The following is a 22,723-nucleotide window of genomic DNA, read 5'->3' as shown; positions in this document are numbered from 1 at the left end:
GTCACAATATGCTCAATCAAGCAGTTTATTCTCATTTGCCTTAGTAGTCAAGCACACTTGGATGAATGGTACTGCAGCTACATATGATGATTTAAAAATAGCAGCTATAGATTGAAACATTGCATATAATTGCACTGTACTGATTTCAAATATTGTATAAAGCAACAACTCAGCAACAGTTCTCCTGATGAATTTGTTTCTTTGTCACTGATTCTCTGACCGTCTGGACTGCAGGTTTGTGTAACTCTGCTGACAGCTGGATGATTGTACCAAACATCAAACAGAATCACTACACCGTGCACGGCCTCCAGTGTGGCACCAAGTACATTTTCATAGTGAAGGCCATAAACCAGGCTGGAAACCGCAGCAGTGAACCAGGGAAACTAAAAACCAACAGTATGTCAAGAGTTTATTCTGTAATTCATTTTTCCATTAGAGTTGTAATGCATGTTAGAAACTAGCCTGTTTTTCCCATTTTCTTTAAGGTCAGCCATTCAAGTTGGACCCAAAGTCAGCTCACCGGAAGCTGAGGGTTTCCCATGACAACCTAACAGTAGAGAGGGACGAGACGTCGTCCAAGAAAAGCCACAGTCAGGACCGCTTCTCCAGCCACAGCAGCTACGGTGTCACTGGAAATGTCTTTATCGACAGCGGCCGCCATTACTGGGAAGCTCTGATAGGAGGAAGCACATGGTAAAAACAGTTAGCTGTTTACTTTTACTCCATTCAGTTTGTACAGACACTCGTGATCCCCAGAGGATAAATCTTAATGACTTTGATAACCCTTTGACTGTAGCTCTAGCACCACCACATTTTTAGTTTTCAGTGACATATCTCGACAAATATGTTGCATTTCCATGGAATTTGGTACAGCCATTCATGTTCCCCACAGAATTAACCCTTTGAAACCTGAGTAAATTGACTTGATTTCTTTTATTATTGTTATCTTCTATTTTTTTCTCCCTCTCTCTCTCTTTCCCTACCTCCCTTTTATTTAAAACTTATTATAAGGGCTTTCTCTTTTCCATATTTTCCATATTTCTTGCAATTTGTGGGACATCTTTTGCCAAGTTGCTCATTACATTTTTTGGCCACGTTTTCATAAGAAATCAAACTAATTTGCTCAGGTTTCAAAAGCTTAAATGCATGTGAGAGGCGTCTGAACGCAGCACAGGAAAACTGATGTCGTTCCAGGCTCAAAGGGTTTACTGTAATAACTTAGGTGCTCCCTTAAATTAAGACAAAATCTTAATTTGTCCAATATTTCTGGTACATGACCAAATACCTGCAAAAATAAAAAAAATCCCATCAGCGTCACATATACTTAGTATGCTTAGTGCTGATAAGTAAATGCTAGCATGCTAACACATGCTAAATCATTGACTGTATATAAAGGTGAACGACTCATTTCCACTTTCTCCCACTGTACAAAAATGAAGCCAAATATCCCAAATACAGCCGCTGTCCTCTTCCAATGCTGACGTCATTTGGAGCCAGAATCTGTGCAGTAGCGATCTCTGCATTATCAAGTTCCCACCCATACTCTTGTCCAACCATTCATGGGCAGCGTTATGATCCTGAGCAAACCAACTGACACGCACAGCTGTCAATCGTGATGTCGCACCCCCTTTTTATAACAAATAACTAATTAAAAATCACTTTAAAAGAAACGTGATCACTCGAACAAACATCCGGTTGATAAGAACTACCTAATGAATGACACGCACCATCTTTGGGAAAAATTTATTTGACGTTGTACTGAGTTTTGGATTGGGCCATATCCCATCTTCTAACATGGAGGGGGCAGGGTTTATGACCTGCAGTCAGCCACCCGAGATGTCTTGGCCTCACTTTGGGGGGGATTCATTTATTTCGTCCCTCTTCATTATTTATCAATAACGTTTCAGCCTTACATGTTAGATTTATGAAATATTCCTGTTTTCTTTCTTCCATTGGGCCTACAGGTTCGCAGTGGGCATTGCATACAAGTCAGCACCAAAACACGAGTGGGTCGGCAAAAACTCTGCCTCCTGGGTACTGTCTCGATGCAATAACTCGTGGGTAGTGCGTCACAACAGCAAGGAGATGCCCATCGAGCCTTCACCCCACCTGCGTCGTCTGGGAGTATTGTTGGATTATGACTCTGGATCTCTGTCTTTCTACGACGCCGTGGGCTCTCAGCACTTGCACACATTTGATATCGCCTTTGCTCAGCCAGTCTGCCCTGTGTTCAACGTGTGGAACAGGTGTTTAACCGTCCTCACCGGACTGCCCATCCCAGATCACTTAGAGGGGACAGACTACAACAACTGACAAAACCTGTCTTACTGCATTTCCTTTGTGTACCCAAAAAGAGACCAGACTGCCTGCGCCTCATTGACTGTGATGCCCACACACTGTTGACAAAATAAAAACAGAACAAGATGCAACTGATAGCACAGGTGTACCTTCCTAATCAAGCCTATGCTGAAATGAATTGGAATTATTTAAGAAATGATTTATAAGCATCTGTAGATGCATTTCTTTGCTTTGCACATGTGTGTACTTTACACTGCTGAATGGTTTTAAGGGTTTGCTTATAGTTTGACATTCATTTTCAAATAGGCTACAGACTTTTTTATTTCTAAACTCATATTACACGCTTTTCCATTCATGTGTTTGGATGATGAACCTTTAAGTGCGAGGGATAAGCGGACTCTAATGTTGCTGGAAGGTCGCATTACAGGCTGTTTTAAATGTCATGTTTTTGAGAGATATTTTAAATCATAGCACTTTGAGAAGTTGTCACTATAAAACTGTAATTGTATTTCTAAGCCACTTGTACCATAATGCAGACATTTACTTGTCTTCGTTCTATAAGGGAAAAAAAAAAGCACTTAAATAGATCCAATAACAAAAATTAACAACAGTTTCACGCTAATGTGAGTTCAGTCAGTTCAACAATTTTCAAATATTTATTATCTGTAAATGTGCGATTGCAGTTCAGCATTAAGAGATCATTCATCACAATTTTCACATTTAAGTTTCTGTCTGACAAGATGTAATAAAAGAGACTTTGTTTGAATACCTGTGTGATTTGTCCTCTTTGTCCTACTGCATGCTAAAAATGTGTCTCAGTAAGATGATAATTTAATTGTTGACGCTTGTTGTTTACACTCATTTGTACTTGATCTCTCATTAAAGCTCGAACTAGCGCTCACAACACCACAGTGAAAAGAAAACAACCAACACCACAGTAGAGAAAAGTGTCAGTCCTGCTTTACAGGACTCACTCTGACCCACACTGAGCCAAAATACAACTTCTGACAAGATTTGCTCTGACATCGCTTTTTGTTCTGGAGTAGCGTGGCTTGAATTCTGCAGCATCCCCTTTCAACTAAAGTAGACAAGAGGAAAAAAGAAAAAAAATATCTGAACTCTGTGTGACCTCCCCATGAGACACCCTGCAGACAGAGCTGTAATACGTGAACACTATCTCCTCCGTGTCATGCCACCAGCTTTTTGAAGGATTTTGAGATGTGTACATCTTTGTTTGTTAAGAAATACTGGAAGCTGTTTGTGTAATCACAATTGATAGCTACATAGTTCTGTTTTTTACCGCAATTTTTGCTGTTTAAGAGAGAAAGACATCCTTTTTTTAACAAAATGTTCATTCAAATTTGAATTATAGCTACTTTATCGGGAAATAGGAAAAAAGGAAGTATTCACAGTTCAGCTTAAAAACACAGAAATTATAATGGCAACATGTGCATCAACATAGAGAGCAGTTTAAAAAAATAAATTCATAAAATAAAAATTACATTCAAAGAAACCGATATCAGTTTTGGGCAATTTTACACACACACACACACACAAAAAAAAAAAAATTTTAAATTATTTAAACAACAAACATATCATTTGTAACGTTAGGAAAATATTTTGTGAAAAACATCACACCAAGACATCAACAACATCAGTGCAAAACAAAACTACACAGCCTATTTTTTTTTTTTTTACACATACAGCATTTTGTCGACAAAACAATGGGACAATGAGGTGAGGTGTTTGCAATGATTCCATCTCTCAGTAAATTTAACCAAACACACACACACACACACACACACACACACACATAAAACTGTAATCATATCTGTCCAGTGTCTGGTTCCACTTTTGAGACATAAAAAATGTGGCTAAGAACACATCTAAACAAAGACAGGAATTTTTATATATATTTTTTGTTCTTCTGTGCTTTACACCTAACAAAGGGAGGCACGGTAGAGTTGGCAGACAGTATACTGGGAGATAAGACAAACTGTCTTTGCATGTGTGACTGCTACATTTACAATAAGTAGGATCAAGTCTTTTTCTCTGAATGAGTGGTTAGAGAGAAAAAAAAAATCAATTTGCAGTCATAATGAACAAGAGCTAAAAATCTCAATTTGAAGTATTAAAAATGTGCCCCGGGGCTCCACCTGCTGGATTTGTACGTTCTGTGATAAATCATTGTGTTGCTCGAGGTCATATCTGTCCCGCCCAGAAAGTCCATCTATCACCTTGGTCTATATCTTGTGGTGTTAGCTTTGTAATAATGAAGTTGTGGGCTTCAGATAAGATAAGAAAAGAGATAAGAGAGACTTTATTGTTATCCATCTGTGTACAGAGCAGTACAGTACAGAGAGCAGAGGTTCTCATACTGCTGCAGGCCACCCTCGGGGGGCATCGAGGCCCTGCAGATGGATTGTGGATGACCAGGGGGAAAATGTGGAGTGAAACAAAGATGAATGAAAATAATGTATGCAGGGAAAATGAACAAGAGTTTGTTTATGCTATCGTGTTGACATTTATTTTTTTACTAAAATTCAACATGGATCCTTTTTTATCAGCTGCCTTCTGTTAATGATTAATAAATATTTGTGTGGTGGGGGAGCAGGAACTATTTTTGCCTTCTGAAGGGGGGCATGACAGAGAAAGTTTGAGAACAACTGACATAGAGGAACTAGTTTGTGGTACTCTGGTCTCTAGTGCAAAACAAAAACAATGAATAATGCAACATTCGGTGTCATCCAGCTCAGGTAGGTGATGTGGAAAAACCTTGTACTCTCGTCAGACTTCATTTTGATGAATAATAAAATGCACTTAATGAGCCACAGTTGATCTTATGTGAATATATGAGTCTAATTACAGCATAAATCGGATCTGAAAAGCTCTTGTTATAGCCAGCACATGGTCAAAGACACATCAACAGCTTCAAGTAACAGAAGAAACCTTCAGCCTTATACAGCACATTTCACATGCCATACAGCTTTGTCAGCAAAATGTAGCGTAAACATCTACGAGGTCTTCATCTCACAGTATATTTATGCTTCAGGCACTCTGGAGTCCACTCACATGACTGTGTGCAGACAGTGAAGGGCTCTAAGGCCCTGAAAGTACCTAAACCATGACCATGGATGAATCACACATTCATATAGTTATTATTATTATAAATGCCGACATTCAAATACTTTCATATTCAATAATTTTCCATGAGCTGGTGATCAACAGTGCTGACCTCTTGCAGCCATGACCCCGCCCTACCCAAGAGGGGGGCTGAAAAGACAGAGGGTCAAAGGGCACACACTTTGAGACAAACATCCCACTTCAGTTTAACTGGAAATGGGTAAAGGACTCTGTGTCTTAGTACACTCCCTAGACAGCACAAAAGGCAAAAACCTCCTAAATGGCAATCAGAGGAAACACCAAAAGGCACCTGCTAATTAACTAAGTAATGCGAGCAAAGAACAAGTGATTTCAAGATCATTACAAATGTACTGATTGAACTTGGATACTTAGAATAGCGACAATCTGTTAAACTGATAAATTAAGTCACTTCTAAGGTATGAGGAAAATAGTAACAAAAATAGAAAAAGTACTCTTCAAGTAAGAAAATTTAAAACTTTAAGATATCTATAGCAGAACAGCTTATGCATCAGCTTTCAAAATCTGAGTGGTTCACTTTCTGTTGAAAACATGGGGGGAAAAAAACAATGAGCAACTGGGACTGTTCTGCGAATTGCAAGAAATAAGATTTTTTTTTTAAAGATCGGGAAAAATGTCTGATTGATTTTAATGATTGAAACCTGAGTCAGTTTGCTCAGGTTTCAATCTATTCAAGGGCTCTGTGAGGAATGGACCGCTTCATTAAGCCCCGCCCACACTCCCGGAACAGGAAGTACCTGCGTGTTGCTGCTGCTGCTGACGTTGGTGCTGAAAGTGACGATGGCGTCCACAGATCAGTCCCTCCTGGACCTGACAGAGAAAGAAACCCGGGAGAAACTATCGTTCTGGGATCGCCGCACTGACGCCATGGCTCCTCTCACGGAGAAACAAATGGACACCGTGCTGGAGATCCGAGCGGCGGCTGAAACGCTCTCCATCCCGTCAGAGGTGAGCTGTGAGTCCGCAGCCAGCTAGCTAGCTAGCTAGCTAACAGGGCTGCTAACTTACTTTGTAAACGTCAGTTAGGTCAACTAAAACCTGAAGTTGCCTCTGTGTTAACTTAGCTCGCCTCTATTTTGTATAAACATGGTATTCAAGTCCTTATATTACTAAATGTTAGGCTAGCTATCCGGCTTGCACTCCGCCACGTCGAGCTGTCAGCTAGCTTCATGTGAAGGCTTGTTTAGAAACAGAGAGCCCTGCTTTGTTTTGCAGTTGCCCATTGAGGACTTGTGCAGCCTTTCGTCTAGATCCTTGCAGTCCCCCTTCACAGCGACTGTGCCCGCGTCAACAGAGGACGTCCTGCTCAAAGGTTTCCAGATGCTTGACATGGAGAATGACAGGATAGAAACAGCACAACAGGTCTTTGCCTTCAGTAAACAGTGTTACAGCCAGTCACACATTATTCATCACGATAAGATGCATGGCTTTAATACGGTGTAATTCTGTGTTGCAGTTTTTTGCCTGGTTTGCCAAGTTACAAGGAAACATGGACCAGGATGAGAGTGCAAAATACAGGTGCATAAATGTTTGAAGTGCTTTACACTGTGGTGTCATGCTCAATTTATTGGCTGCTTGTTTAGAGCAAGGCAGGCATAAAGGGTTAATTATAATTAGGGGTAGAAAGATTTGGCATGCAGGTTCTTTTGCATGGTTTATAGGTTCATATGTCTTAAACATAACCGCTCACTTCAGTTTTTGAATAGGTCCTAGTATTTAGCAGCGAGTACTCCTTTCCATAACCTCAAATTTCCATCACATTTTCCCCATCAACACCGGGGAAGGCAGTTTAAAACACATGCAAAGAAAGTATCAGCATGGGAGGAACTTTTACTTTGAAAAATCTCAGGGAGCAATTTTTACTTATTCATTTTTATTAAAATTTTCACTGAACTTGAACTTGAACTTGAATTTGGAGTTTGTTATATTCCAAATTCTAAATTTCGACAAATACTTTCATTGTTATTGTAAGTGCATATTGGTTACAAATATCCGTTATCAGTGTCATTAAGTACTAATACTCAGTATTGGCCCTGTAAAACCAATATCGGCCGAACCCTCATCAAAATTATACCACTTGGACAAGGCAAGTCAGTGTTATCTACAGTTAATAGCAACATCTTATGGCCAATATTCTCAGTGTACTTTACATTAAAATGTCTTTTCATCACACACCAACCCACTCAAACCCAAAAACCCACATCCACTCTACGCATCATAAACTAGCCTGGACTCAGACCTCTGAACTGGTGCACATATCTCAGATTTGTTCTGGTAATTCAGTCAGATTGTTGACATAAACCACAGACTCAAACATGCACAGGCACAGACACACAATAAGTAATCTTGAGCCAACAGAAAAGTTTCAAGATTGCTTTTATTTGACACAGATTTTATTCAAGAAACAAAACAAAGGGGACATTACCAGGTAATATGACATGTCAGCTTTTAATAAAGTTTGTATCATTTACCCCAATTATAAAAACAGACAGTAAAAAAGGGGAAGATTACATTTCAAGTAGTGAGAACGGGCGAGGCGAACCATCCAATACATATCTTATTCCAAAAAATATGATTTCCATTTTTTCCTTCCTGTAATGTAATTGTCCCTCCACAGTCTTAATAGGGAAGTGATTATTTCCTCTCATGAATCTTTTTGATAATTTCAAGCCAATTATTTCCTGTAGGCTGGTCGGATTGTAGCCATTTACAAGTGATCGCTTTTTTTGCCACTACTGTATACGATGTGCACCGTTTTTCTACATTATCCGGGTTTAGTTACCTTTTCTCTCAATCAGTGTCTGTGTCAAAGGTGTGACCCTGTCTCAGCAGTGATGTGTATGCAAACCAAATTCTGTTACTTTTTTTACTTACTATACATGAAAAAAAAAATCACACTCGTTTAGGTAATGTGAACATATGTTTCCAGTTGCCAAAAAGCCCCTTTGGAATAAAATGAGTATTAAAAGGCAGTATTTTTGTAAAACACAACAGGGTGTTTAATGCACCACCGTTTCTGCTTCCATAAAGATTTTGCTACATTTGGTCGGGTGTGTACACAGCTCTGTTGGCACAGATCTACTGGTCCATCCCTGTTGAAGGTTTGGTCAAAAGTGCATCACGTACACATCCTCTTTTCTGCACGGGTTAAAATATTATCAAATTGCTCTGCTAACCAGTAGATAGCGTCACTGCATCACCTTGTATTTGGGTAAGCACACATAGTAAATAATATGTCTGCTTTCCCTTCAGGAAAACCAGAGATGATCTAAACTGTTACCAGGAGCAATGCGATGCCATTCTGAAAGATGTCAGTGCTGCTCTGGAGCACTTGGACTCCCTTCAGAAACAGTACCTGTTTGTGTCCAATAAGACTGGCACCCTGCATGAGGCCTGCGAACAGCTGCTAAAAGAGCAGGTAAGCTGCATGCTGTTCTATCCACCTATTAACCCAAGCCCTATAATAAGCAGATCACTGAGTATTTGGCATTTGCAAACATGAATGTTACTCCCAAAACTCAGAAACTGCAGAATTAGCTGTCTGTACAGTCTAAAATCTGGAGCTGTTCTGAAATGTGCAAAAGCAACTGTGGTACCACCCAGAGGAGTCACCGGAGATGACTGGAAATAAGGGCGTACACTGTCTTGTTCAGAGCAGCATGACATAAATAAAAGCTTGTCAGATTGTAAGATTGCAAGCAAGCATTCTGCAGGTCAAGAAAAAAAATCAGTCTGCTTCTCGTTCTTTCTGTGGCATATTTAATATCTTAGCGCGGCAGTTTCATTCTTTTTTTTCTTGCCGATAACTGCTTATGTTCACAAATATATGTAGATTGGACTATTCGAGGAAGTTGAGCTGAACTGAACTTGAACTGAACTGAAATTAAAGTGTCATGTCGTATTGTGTCAACCGTGGTTTGTTGTTTTCTCTCTTCGCAGTCGGAGCTTGTTGACCTGGCAGAGAGCATACAGCAGAAACTGTCATACTTTAATGAGTTAGAAAACATAAACACGGTAGGCTGTTTCCTTTATCGTGAAACATTTGGTAATGTTGTTGTTAATTCATTGCTGATTAGATATTATTATTATGAATTATTTTTAAAATCAGCAGTTATGCCCCATTAAAAACTTTATTTGGATAACTTGGATGTTAGGTTCATTTTCTGCTTATTTATTTCTAAAAAGTTTCCATTAAATGTACTTATTAAATTAAGCTTAATCTCCTAAACCATTCCAATATCAAAGTAAATTCTGTAAAACTGGTTTTATAGATTTTACCTTGACAGTGATGAAACTAAAAAAAAAGGTGTTTTGAGTATAAAGCTGAAAGATTATGATTGTTTTTGTTTGGAATTACTTCAAACTTAGCTTTTCTTTGTCTTTGCAGAAACTGAACTCACCTACCTTGTCTGTAAATAGTGAAGGCTTTATTCCAATGCTGTCAAAATTGGATGACTGCATTGAATATGTTTCTTCACATGTAAGTAGCTTGCACTCTCTAAAAAAATCCCTTCTGTTTGCAGATCTCATTTGACTACCAGTGATTGCATATTTTAACATTAGGACATATTTTTAATTACTGTAGTACAATAAACATGTTTGAAAGCCTTCCGTGTAAATAATACATATTTAAACCAAGACACTCAGTATGCTGCATAGACCTGTTTTAACTGTGTGATTGATGCACTGCAGCATATTATATGTAATCACAACTAAAGCTGTCTAACATCTACTTTTTTCTTTTGATTACAGCCCAATTTCAAGGACTATCCAGTGTATTTGGCCAAGTTTAAACAATGTCTTTCTAAAGCTATGCACTTCATGAAGATCCACATTGTGAACACTATGCAGAATCTCACAAGCCAGCTAACGAAAAGGGTAAGAAAAAGTCACATTTTCTCCTCCTACGCAGCCAGCAGCAGTGTATAGAAGCATTTATGCTGTATGTGATAAACAACCAACCTAAAAGGCATAAGGAACTACCCCTGCGTCATGTACATAAAATTTAAGTGCTGTCTTAACAGGGCCAAGAAGCAGCTAAGATATCAAGAGACAAGGGTTAAGAGGAGAGGGTTTCAGGTTTTTTAAATTTCCATGTTTTGTTATTTCAAGTCTATACTTATCATTTATCCAAAATTCATGTCTGATGCTTTTGCATGTAATCATAACAACACTTGAACTAACTTTAGGTTGGAGACCGAATTTACCTGTTGGGCCACAGACCAGCGAAAACTGGAGCTTGAGTTCATCCTAAACTAGCAGTTAGTCCTACTGGCAGTGAGTTGCCACTGATAGGTAACTAGTGGTAGATTTAGTTTCTCAAAGATGCTTGCAAAGACATGCAAAACATAAAATAAGCTCTGCAATAACTTCAGAAAGTTCAGACCATCATGTTCAACTATATCTTTACAGTTTTGTCTGAAAATGAAAAAAGAGAAAAAACATGTTCGCCAATTTCTCCACGATTCAAATTTAATTGAAAGTTGTCCTCCCTCAAGTGACTGTGTTTTTGTTATCTTGGGAATTTTTGCCCATATATGTACAAACACAGACATTTCCAGTCCATTAGTATCCTGTATCCTCTCTAAGATTTTGCACCAAGTCAGAAAAATTGCCATATTTGGGTAGTTTTGCTTTGGATGTTATTTACCCTGGTGATCATATTTTCTAAAGATGCAGACTCTGTCATGTGTCTAAGCCACTCTGTAAACCAGTCATACTCAACTTACAGCGTTCTGGCAAAATCAAATGGCCCGCAGTAGTTGCCAGATGGCGACCCAACCATTTTTTAATTCACCATGGAAGTAAATTGATTCATGTTGGGATTTTTTTATACTTAAATGTAAATAAGCCAGAGTACACAAAAAGCATAAAAATAGAGCTTGTTTATTAAAAAAAATGTGCCGTAGAGGGTCCCCCGGAGCTTCTGACAAAGGTGCGGGCTTAACCCCAAATGCCCTCAAATCCCAAAGATTTACCTCAGCGTACACCTGACCGCAGTGGAGCTGCTGTGGCTGGCCCCTGGCATCCTGTTATTTTGCAAAAGTGGCCCCTGGGTAAAGCTGTTGAATTTCCCTGATGTAAACTCTGGCCTATATGGGCACTTTCAATTGTGTAGATGGAGCCTGGCCACTACAATAAAAACTGTTACAGTCAGTCTAAACTTTGCTCTAGTGAGGCTTGGTGGCGCAGGAGGTTTGTCCCCAAAATACTTGATTAAAACATTTATTTATTTATTTATTTGTTTCCCAGGATCCTATGGGCTTGGCCAACGCAGACAACGCCTTTACTCTTTACTATGTGAAGTATAGAGCAGCTGCACCTAAAGTCAGAGTGAGTATTATGTTTCTATTACCGACTGAAATTATGCATAGATCATTTTAGGGATTCACGACGATATCAGCATGTCATCAGTGTCGGCCGATATTGGCTTTCAAATTATATATTGGATTCAGCCAGCGTGCTGATTTGTGCAAATATCACAAACTAATATTTGTATTTTAGCGAAAGTGACCATGTACAAATTATCAACCTCAAGTTGCAATATTTTTCCTTATTTTGCACAATGAATGAATATAAAAACATTGAAAAGCATTGCATTTCATGTCTCTATCTGCTGGTGGGCCATCAGTATGCATTATATGATGTTCATTCCACTACAAAAGAGACTTGATGATCACTAAAATCATATTGGAAAAAAAGTGGATATATCAGTATCAGTATCTGTTATCGTCCATATGAGTTGTTTTAAATCAGCATATCGGATATATGCAACAAATCCTATATTGTACACATTATTATTGACATTTTTTCTTCTTCCAGTCACTGATTGAACAGATAGAACAGCGAGCAGAGAAGATACCAGAGTGAGTATTTATCATTTCTGCAGAACAAAGTTGCAGCATTCCCTATACAATTGTTTTCCGCAGTTGTGTCAAATTAACTCATCCCTCCTTATACTGACGTGAGCAGATACCATCAGCTCTTAGATGAAATCCATCAGTGCTACCTTGACCAGAGAGAGCTGCTTCTCAGTCCCAGCATTACATCCACCATTACAGACCTGACCAACCAAAACAGCAAAGACCACTGCGCTCTGGTAAGGCAGGACTTTTTCAAAGCAGAATTGCCCTTTAGAGAGAGTAAGGTGACATTTGAGCTTGCAAAGAATGCACAGTGGGGTCCCTCTGGGATATTTTCTGGAGTGTGTGGTGCAGACACAAAGCTGTGCACATGATAAATGAGATTGTGCACCCCAGGGATCCAAAGCTTACTCTTGTTTTGTTCACAAGTGAATTACTGTGCAGAGTGTTGTTTGTATACTCTGCGGTACCTCATCTATAAAGCGGAGACTATTGCGCTGCATTCCTCTACTGTTTAAAAATTTAACTGACCTACAGGTTGGCACAATAATTCATGGTGAAATATTTTTATTCTGATTTGGTACTTCAGAGATAATTTTGGCACCCTGACAGACTAAGTATTTTGAGGCTGTTGTGGCATTTAAAAACACTTCACTAATTGGCTTGATGGGGATGCCATAATTAAAGGTCAGAATTTCATACAACAAACGTCACAACAGCCGTGCCACCTGTCCGAGATTTTTCTTTTAATGAAACTTGAAAGGTTATGCATCTTGTTAATGATTGCCGTAATGGGTGCCTGCATCATTTATGTGGGAGGATGTGTTTGCTTGTTTGAAGTGGAGCCAAAGCAAAGTATTGGAAGGAGCTGCAGCGGGTGATCATTATGTGTATTTGTGCAGGTTCGTAGTGGCTGTGCCTTTATGGTTCACGTCTGCCAGGATGAACACCAACTGTACAATGAGTTCTTCTCTAAACCTACACCTAAACTAGAGTGAGTAGCGCCCGCCTCTGTAGTAACATGATCAATGAACACACACAAAGCCATTGTCTTGTAGCACACATGCAGGATGTGTTTGTTTAAGGTGTGACGCTTCAAATCGCATGAGTTTGCTTGACATTTTTAGTGTTTGAAATACCAATTTACACAGCATGGGTAGACAATTTTTATGACTGAAATTATGCGTAGATCATTTTAAGAGCAAAACATTTTAACAGTTTGCATAATTATTTTTAGTCATCGCTTTATTTCTTAACTTGAAGGAAAAGTCAAAGCTTGAAATGAGCTTGAAGTGTAATTTTAGTCTTCTCTTAGTTGCACAAAGCAATTAAATGGTGTTTAATCTTTGACAGCGAGCTGCTGGAGAAGTTATGTTTATCCCTGTATGATGTCCTCCGGCCTCTAATCATCCACATCATCCACCTGGAAACTCTGTCTGAGCTCTGCAGCATCCTCAAGAATGAGATGCTGGAAGACCATGTTCATAACAATGGTAGGTTAGCCCTTTTGTTCTCCTCAAAGCTTCTCACTTGTCACATGGGGTGTTAAATGTAGAGTTTCTAAGATGCAGCTCAGCTGGAGTTTTGGGACTGATGTTTAACCATAAAAAAGTTTGGACACCCTGCGACTTTTGGCATAGTTTGTGGTGGACTTTTGAATAAATCCATCTAAATTCGTTGCCTGGAATCACTAAATGTGCATACACAAACCCAAGTGTTTTCACAGTGGGTTATATATTGGACAACTTCTTGGTCTCAGGACCAGTTGCCCTGCAGCTAGTAGAGACTCCTGGATAATAAAACTCCCAAGAAATAGCTTTGCATAACCCAGGCAATTTGTATTTGTTACTTTACAGTTTTTGTATGGCTTGAACAGATAAGATAGAGCATGTTAAAGGTCCAGTGTGTAGGATTGAGGGGCATCTGTTGGCAGAAATGGAATGTAGTATTCATAAATATATTTTCTTTAGTGTATAATCACCTGAAACTTAGAATCCTGTTTTCGCTTTCTTTGAATGAGCTGTTTATATCCACATAGAGAGCGGGTCCAGTGAGCCCTACCAAATTAGAATCTATGTCTTGTCATTCTGCGTTCCCTCTCTAAATTCTTTCATTTTTGTGGGTCCATAACGGAGCGTAGACGGAACTGAGTTCTGTTTTTTTTCCTCAGCAGCTCATAGCTGATCAAAACAGATTGATGGGCTAGAGGAGCAGCTTCTGCAGCTGCGAGTGAATGCAGACTTTTAGACTTTTAGGGCAAATAACGTTTCAATTTCACTGTATCTGCAGTTCTACTGCACCGTCTGTGCCCAGACTATGTGCTACGCTCCAAGAGTGTGGTGCAGTGAATAGCCGAATGGTATACATATATTCTGTCAGCACCTTTAATGATAGTTCAGCTCAAAAAGTAGAAAATCACCATATAAAATCCAATACTGGTCGGGCTGTTACTGCAGTTATTATGCAATGATTTTAATGGTCCAGCCCGCTTGACATCAAATTTGGCTGCATGTGGCCCCACACTCAAATGAGCTTGACACCCCAGGTGTAAGGGCTTTGCCGCTGCAGTTACTATCCCCAGTTGTGATAGATGGTGAACAATGAAACAACCAAAGTATCTATGGAAACTGTGGTAGTCAGGCTCTTAGTGAAACTGAAACAGCCCAGTAGTCTTTGTGACAGCAGCACCAACAATGATACTGCTTGAAAACACAAGAGGAGTAAAAGTTGAAAAGTTTCCACTTTAAGATAGTACTGAGGACCCCTGTTGTGATTTTGATATAGGTTTAACTGTTAACTGACCTCTGACCTCTTTTATGTAGCTTCTCAGCTGGGGGCCTTTGATGCAGTGGTGAAGCAGATGCTGGAGGATGTCCAGGAGAGGCTCGTCTACAGGACTCACATTTACATTCAGACTGACATCACAGGCTACAACCCAGCTCCAGGGGATCTGGCTTATCCTGAGAAACTGGAGATGATGGAGGTAAGTCTTCTTTGTCATCTTCGGTAACAAAAGCTCCACTAATTGTAATCAGTTGTGCTTTTTCTCAGCTGGCTTTAGGCAGCATGGATGTACTGCTGCAGAAAGTATCGATTCTTTTTATGCCTCCGTGCCAACTATAGCCATGACCAGAGGCATTATTTGGGGTCGTCCGTCCAGCCCATCCTTGTGAGCTCAAATTGGCTCATACATCCACTTTGAGTCACGTATGAACTGATTAGAATTTATTAGTCAAAGGTCTAAGTCACTGTGACCTTGTGTTTGTCTCATTCTCATGAATGTGATATGTCCAGAAGGCCTTGGGGGAATTGTCTCAAATTTGGCTCAGACATCCACTTGGACTCAACAATAAAGTGTTTAGATTTTGGTGGTTAAAGGTCAAGGTCACCGTGACCTTAAAAAAACATGAATTAATAGGCTAAATAATGGGATAAAATAATGATTATATAAAGTAATGACATTTTATATCCAAAAGGTCAAGACTCATCTTCATTGTGACACCATAACTTTTCTGGCCATTATTCAACGTCATAACTCAGAAAGAGAGGGCGAGACATTTGGTTAGATACTGAATTGGTGATACTAAATGTGAAAGCATGGTGACTGTATAGATTTGTACTGCTGGGGGAAAGATGTTTGTGGGGCATCCATAATGTCTGACATTATGTCAGTTAAAGTAAATTAAAGCCATATAAGGTCCTCTGGCTTGTGAATGTGTGCACATGTATTGAAATATGCCTTTGAGTCTCGACTATTGTTATAAAGCTCTTAAATGTCTTCAAAGTTCCCACAGTCATGGAAAACCTCGAAAAGTCATGGAATTTTGCAATCACATATCCCAGGCCTGGAAAGTCATGGAATTGGAAAAAAAAAGTATTGAAAGTTTTGGAATTAAATCTTGTAGTGTGAAATGAATTTTTACAGTTAAAATAGTAACCTTTCATGTAATGTAACATAACATCAAATTTATTTTCAGCAGCTGACGTAATGTAGCTTGAAGATGCGTGAATGAAAACGGTTGTTAAACATCACATGCATATCTTTCTTTTTCTTCTCTCATTCTGTCTCTTCATCCGTGTATGCCTGCTTGCTAGAATTAGTTGTGAATAGATTTTGAACCTGATAAGTTTGAAAAATGCCAGGCAAGTGGAGTAAGGGAAAAATGCATGATGGGTCCTTGAAAAGTCATGGAAATTGTTGTCCATGACAGTGTGTGGGAACTCTGTGTATTGCGTTTGCACTATTTTCTCATTGTTAAATCTCCTTGTGTACTGGTCAAAGTGAAGCAAGGAAAGTTTTGCAAATTGAGTTTAATTCTCTGTTAATTTAGCCTTGAAGAAAACTGTTGGTAAAGCAAATTGAAAACAGAAGATTCTAACACTTTTACCTTTTAACTCTTGCCAATAGAGAATCGCTCAGAGCTTGAAGGAGGAGCAGATGAAGCAGATGTCTCAAGAGTCCATGTTTTCTGATGTTCAGCTTGAGGATCCTGATGGTAGAAGAAACAGCAATGCTGGTCGGTGTTTCCAGATTGTGACACTTGTTTTTTGTTTGCTTTTTTTTTTTTTTTTTACAACTTTTGGTGTTACTGTTGCCTGATGGCTGTTTCTCCTTTGTACAATGCATGCAGGGAATGTAGAAGCATCACGCCTACAAACAACGGTCTCTCCTGCTGATCTGCACGGCATGTGGTACCCCACTGTCAGACGAACATTGGTTTGTCTGTCCAAGCTCTACAGATGCATAGATGTGAGTTTTCAATTTTTTTATTTGTCACTAATTTTTTAGTCTTCTATTCTAAAATATGGCAGGGTGTGTGATAAAGTTTTTCCACTTTTGCATTTCTTATTCCTGTGTTTCATGCTGTGACTTGGTGTTTTTCCAGAGAGCAGTCTTCCAGGGTTTATCTCAAGAAGCCTTATCTGCCTGCATCCAGTCCCTGCTTAAAGCTTCAGATATCATCCTTAAAAACAAGGTTGGCACACACGGTTACGAGCAGAGTATGGTTTTGTATTTGTATGAACTTTTCAGGTTTTTATTGTTATAAAAATAGCTGAAAAATGTGCCTTTTTCTTTTGACATAGTAAATAAGATCAGTTCCCTCTGAGATAAAATGTGCTCTGTTATTCAAATTCCTTCCGGCTACAGGATCCTTAACTAAAGCAGCTGGGATGTAATTTAAAGTTTATTTTAATGGGTGCTTTATTATGCTCCGCAGAGTGTTCAGCGGACCATCCTTTATTTATGGGCTTCTCTCACCTTCAAATTTGCTGTCTATCTGTGCTAACTGGCCCGTTTCAACCTAACACTTCAAATTAAAGCAGCAGCATCAATCTCAGAGGACGTGTTCCCACCCCATGTTGATGATGTCTTTTTCCAATGTTTTAGTCGCTAGCTGAGCAATAAATGGTTTCAGCTGGCTTTTTTGTCACCGTTATACGTCCCTCTCCAGCTATGGTTAATCAGCAGTTATCAATTAGACATATTCCCCTATCGTCTCTAAGCTTGTGCTTTTTATGTTCTCTGTAGCTTGGGTAGTCAGCAGATGCCCTTTTGTGTTGGCAGCCTGCAGTGTGGATTTAACAGTGTGCTATCACTTTCCGTAGACACAAATAGACGGGCAACTTTTCCTGATCAAGCACCTGCTGATAGTGCGTGAACAGATTGCCCCATTTCACACCGATTTTGCCATCAAGGAAATCTCACTGGACCTGAAGAAAACGCGAGGTAAGATAATTAAAGGTGGAGGGAACATTGGTGTTCGGCTCTATAAAGCCAGTCATTACATTCTCATGCTCATTAAGCAACTTGTGCCTATCACATGCACCGGTGGCAACAATTAATGTGGAAATTACAGTGTAATCCAACACCATAATGTACATTAACCAATGGCTCACAGGGCAGATTCGCTCCTCCTATCGCCATCATCTCAGTCAAGGTCATGTTAAATTTATAGCACTAGAGGGCACTCTAATTCTACACCAGCTCAGATTTAATCTCTCTGCTTTTGTGTGAAGATGCTGCCTTCAAAATCCTGAACCCTAAGGCTGTTCCCAAATTCTTCCGACTTAACAGTCACAACGCCATACTTGAATTCCTGTTGGAGGTAGTGTTTTTATTTTTTTGCCTGTTTTATTAAACCTACCATACACTTTATGCACTTTGATAGCACCCTGCCTAAGGGAAATGCCACTTGATAGTGCTAAACCCTTCATCTCTGTGGCCCTTAGGGAACACCAGAGATAAAGGAGCACTACATTGACTCTAAGAAGGATGTGGACCGACACCTGAAGTTCAGCTGTGAGCAGTTCATCCAGCAGCAAACTCAGATCTTTGTGGGGAACCTTGAGGAGTTTCTCACCAAGGTAACTGTTAGAGCAGTTAGAAGGCAGACTTCGCCTCAGGCAGCGACGCCTCATCCTGACCTTCATTTTTTTTTTTCCAGCGTTTACCTTTAAAAAAACCTTTAAAAAAAAATCATTTGCTTATTCACTGATCACTGAAGGTCTCGGTACGTTTCTGACAACTGAAGATAAAATGGATGTTTTTCATCTAGGATATTTAATTCTCTTGCAATGTATTAGTGTGTATATGCATGTTTGGTTTTCACATTTCATTGTGTTCTGAATCTTTTCAATGCAATGCAGTTGTGCTGCAATAATTTGCTGCCAGCCTTTTTTTTTTACCCACTTCACCCAGTTTTCTATTATAATTTAAGTAAATACTACTCTTTGTCGAATTCAGGGGTTAGTTGAATTTGCCAAATTGGCACCTTGGCTTCTTTGTGCATGTGTGTGTGGCTTATAGTAACACCAGCGTAAATGAAGTCTTTTCAAACTCAAGAGGTTTGACTGTGTCTGCACTCAGGTTGCAGCTCTTAAAACTATGGCTATCCAAGGTGGTCCCACGTACAGTCTGTCTCAGCAACCTTGGGCACAGCCAGGTAAGATTTGTCTCAGGAAATGCCACTGGCATCATACTGTAATTCATCAAAACTTGTATAGCGCATGCTAGAGGGCATGTCAATGTTTTTTTTCTGCTTTTCCTTAGTTCTTTTTTTTCCCTCTTTTTCAGCAAAGATCAACGATATAGTGATGGCTACCTACCGGGTGATGAAGAGCAAGCTGCCAAGCACTTTACAGAGCATGTCCTTGTACTTAGCCAATAGAGACACGGAGTTCATCCTTTTCAAGCCTGTCCGGGTGGGTGGCAGATTCGCTTGGATGTAGCATGTACTGCATGAGGCAGTTTCTTATTCTTATTGTTAAGCAAGAATTCTTTCTCCTGGTGTTTAGAAAGCAGGAATACCATGCACTTGCACTCAAAGGTCAAATCAGTAATCTTCTGTTAGAATAAAAGTTAGATGTTGTTCACATGTATCAAAGAGGAGTGCATGTGATTATCTGCCATTATAGATCTTGAAATTATAGGTTCATTGTGCAGACATAACAATGTAAACAAACCTTTTACAGCATTAGAAATATTTCATTGCTTAGATTTCCTCATTAGCAAGGCTCACTCACTGTTGTAAAAGGCCTGTCAATCATTTTTTTTGAGAGAGATAAAGATAACAATCTCGTGTTTGAATTTAGTCTCAGGTTGACCCTCTTGTTTAAATCTGGCTTTGAGATTGTGCCTTTTAGCTATAAATTATCAGTGCGATTGAACTCTAATGGAGAATTCTTTGTGCTGCCTGTGTACTGTTCATCAAGGTGCCAGGTGAAGCTGAATGAGAGGGAAACAAAATTCTGCGGTTGACATGGAAACAAGATAGCGAGGGGACATAGGCCAGATGGAAATGTAGCATTAATTTCCCTCCAGCACTCAGTAATAGGATGGCTTTTTTTCCCACAGAATAACATCCAGCAGGTATTCCAAAGACTGCACGCCTTGCTTCAGGAGGAATACAGCGGAGAGGACCTTCAAATCATCGCATGTCCATCGATGGAGCAGGTACAGTAGTGTGGAATCAGCACAGCCCGAAGGCACCTGACATAGTTTTAATAATACCGCTGCAACATCCAAAACTGCTGAGAGCAACTCAAGTGGAGAAACGTTAGATAACGTATGCCAGTTAAGTCACGGTAAGCACTCATCTTTTTTTACGGCTCTCTTTCAGATTAACCTACTGCTGTCTGTGAATAAGTAATGTCCAAGTTCAGTCTGGCGGTAGCTGGTGAAACACCCTCTGGATAGCAATGGGATGCTGCAGACTCTACCCATGACCAGGAGCTGTGAGGCTGAGTATGTGAGATGACCAGCTGCACCTGAGCTGCAAGTTTGACCGGGAGTGCTGAACAGACGGCGGAGGGAAAAAAAACAAAACTGCACAAGGCCAAAGATTCCCCGATGGAGGTCTCAAGTAGCTACAAGTATGCTGAGGTTCAGGTATTCATTTTGAAGTCCATAACAAACCGGGAAGTTGAGGGTGTTATTTTGGGTACTGAGTTGATCATGTTGTTGACTTAAATTGAAGTTGCTGTTGTGGTTAGGGTTGTTTTCATGTAGGAAAAATCCATTTTAAGGGGTGGATTTGTGATCACAGTTGCATCTCTCATAACACCAAATTGTTTTGAATAAAATAATTTGCACACTAAGTGAGGGGGGGGGGGGGTGAATTGTGTTAAAAGTGTTGAGTTAAGGACACTGTTGGGTGTGCAAATCGAGGCACTAAAGGGTTGTTCATCAGCCAGGTAGCTAATGGCCAGTAAGGGGGCTTGTATTTAGATGCCTAGATTCCCTCGATGGGTTTGGAAGGATAATAAAATGCTGAGAAATGCTGCATAATATTTTATTCCTCTATTTTAAAAATGTAACAGCCTTTGTAACATTTAGTGGAACTCTATGGTGGCCAGATGTGCTACAGGACGCTCAGGTCCAATTAGGGCGAGGTATTGTTAAAAAAATTATAATAGCAGTACCGATACCAGTATCCTTTAAGTGATACCGATACCAATGAGTACTTCATCTGATACCCATTTTAAAGAAAAAAATAATTTCAATTCATAACCATCTTATGAAAGGAGGCATTCAATTGCCTGAAATGTCACCACCACTCCTCCCCTTTGAGATTTGGGATGTACTGATTTATTCACCGAACACTTGTATGCACCGATATTCATCTTGTTTACTGTAACTCGCATGTTGGCAAATGAGATGACATTCAGCGATGGCGGTGGTCGATGTTTTTCTGTTGTCTCATCAGCTTGTGCAGACTGAAAAGCAGGGCGCGAGACTAACAAGGTCCCGTCGTCCTGGGGACAATAGAAAATGTGTCTGGGACAAAGATCTTCCTCAGGATGCCTTTGGGACAAAAGGACGCAATAAATTAATTATTGACATAACGCTACACAATGAACAACAAATCGGTGTTAAACTTGGCATAAGGAGAGCTAGTGAACATTAGCTGTTAGCTGTTAGTATCCTGTGGGTAAGACTAACAGCTCATGGAGGTTGTGCTGAGTTACATTATTGTGCACTAACGCTCTGTTCAGTCAATATAAGTATTTGGCAAAGGTAAATGGTAATGTTCTCATTATGTGTTCAAAAATAGAGTATTTGGCTAGGCACTTGCAACAACAACAATAAAAAATAGATATTACTGAGCAAATTTTGATGTGTGTGCACATGCATATATATATGTATAGTAATAAGGCTTTTGAAGCAGTTGCTTTTCAAGGATGTTTTTTACATGAAAGGTAACGCCAATTTGTATGACTGGATTTGAGCTCATCTAAATGTAGTATACTGAAGGGCTTAATTACTTTAAAACAGTTCTGCTCTTGTTTATTTTTAATAATGAAGAATTTTTTATTTTTCAGGCATAAAAAGGGGAATAGATAGGCTCAGAATTTCACAATCAGTGCATCCCTAATCCAAACGATTTTTACACAAAAACATTTTCAAAAGTGTTCAAATTATTAAAACATTTACCGTCAGCCATACTCTAAACAATTTGGTGGCATCAGCATTAAATCTAAGAATGCTTACGGTGATTGGCTGTGAACAAAAGCATACCAGTAGTCATTTTTTTCTACATCTTGGAACAAAGAGAATCAAATGCAGTTATCGCTTGACTGGAAAGAATCAATACGACTTGGTACAGGGTTATTTCGGCCAAAACCTTCAAGCTATCAAGTACCAATACTCAGCCCTAAGTCCAACAGGATTTCCGCTCTGATCATAACAGAATCCGCTCTGCTGTTCTTTACTTGTCGGATGTTTTCTTAATGATTCTTCCACGTTCTTCTCGTGAATGTTTTGTTATTCTGTTGAAAATATGTAAAAAGTACAATGAAATCTTATGTTTTATACTTTCCTTTTTATACATAGGTTGGTTACAACTAATATGCTTTTACTCTGGCAAAATAATGGACCGTTGACTTTGGCAGTTTTGCAC

At 39.5% G+C, this 22,723-nt stretch overlaps 2 protein-coding genes across 5 annotated transcripts in view; both read left to right on the top strand.

The window, feature by feature from the left end:
- Window positions 1-3,064, top strand: part of mid1 (midline 1) — a 36,994-nt gene extending 33,930 nt beyond the window's left edge. For all 4 annotated transcript variants that reach the window (XM_042494741.1, XM_042494742.1, XM_042494739.1 and 1 more), the window contains 3 exons: window positions 235-396; window positions 486-693; window positions 1,965-3,064. In XM_042494741.1, coding sequence (XP_042350675.1) covers window positions 235-396; window positions 486-693; window positions 1,965-2,313 — 719 coding nt within the window. In that variant the 3' untranslated portion in view covers window positions 2,314-3,064. The remainder of the gene's footprint in view (window positions 1-234; window positions 397-485; window positions 694-1,964) is intronic.
- A 3,162-nt stretch (window positions 3,065-6,226) lies between these two features.
- Window positions 6,227-21,939, top strand: cog3 (component of oligomeric golgi complex 3). Its single transcript, XM_042495231.1, has 23 exons — window positions 6,227-6,408; window positions 6,676-6,822; window positions 6,917-6,978; window positions 8,713-8,878; window positions 9,400-9,474; window positions 9,848-9,940; window positions 10,213-10,338; window positions 11,713-11,793; window positions 12,283-12,326; window positions 12,433-12,559; window positions 13,226-13,317; window positions 13,677-13,816; window positions 15,146-15,306; window positions 16,732-16,840; window positions 16,955-17,073; window positions 17,210-17,299; window positions 17,931-18,051; window positions 18,342-18,430; window positions 18,555-18,689; window positions 19,192-19,267; window positions 19,399-19,526; window positions 20,179-20,277; window positions 20,444-21,939. The coding sequence occupies exons 1-23, from the start codon at window positions 6,241-6,243 to the stop codon at window positions 20,471-20,473; spliced, it is 2,478 nt and encodes an 825-aa protein (XP_042351165.1). The 5' UTR covers window positions 6,227-6,240; the 3' UTR covers window positions 20,474-21,939.
- The last annotated feature ends 784 nt before the right edge of the window (window positions 21,940-22,723 follow it).

Source organism: Plectropomus leopardus, chromosome 10 (assembly GCF_008729295.1).
Source record: "Plectropomus leopardus isolate mb chromosome 10, YSFRI_Pleo_2.0, whole genome shotgun sequence".
Classification (NCBI taxonomy): domain Eukaryota; kingdom Metazoa; phylum Chordata; class Actinopteri; order Perciformes; family Serranidae; genus Plectropomus; species Plectropomus leopardus.
Note: the sequence above shows the minus strand (reverse complement) of the source record. Positions and strands in the feature narration are given on the sequence as shown.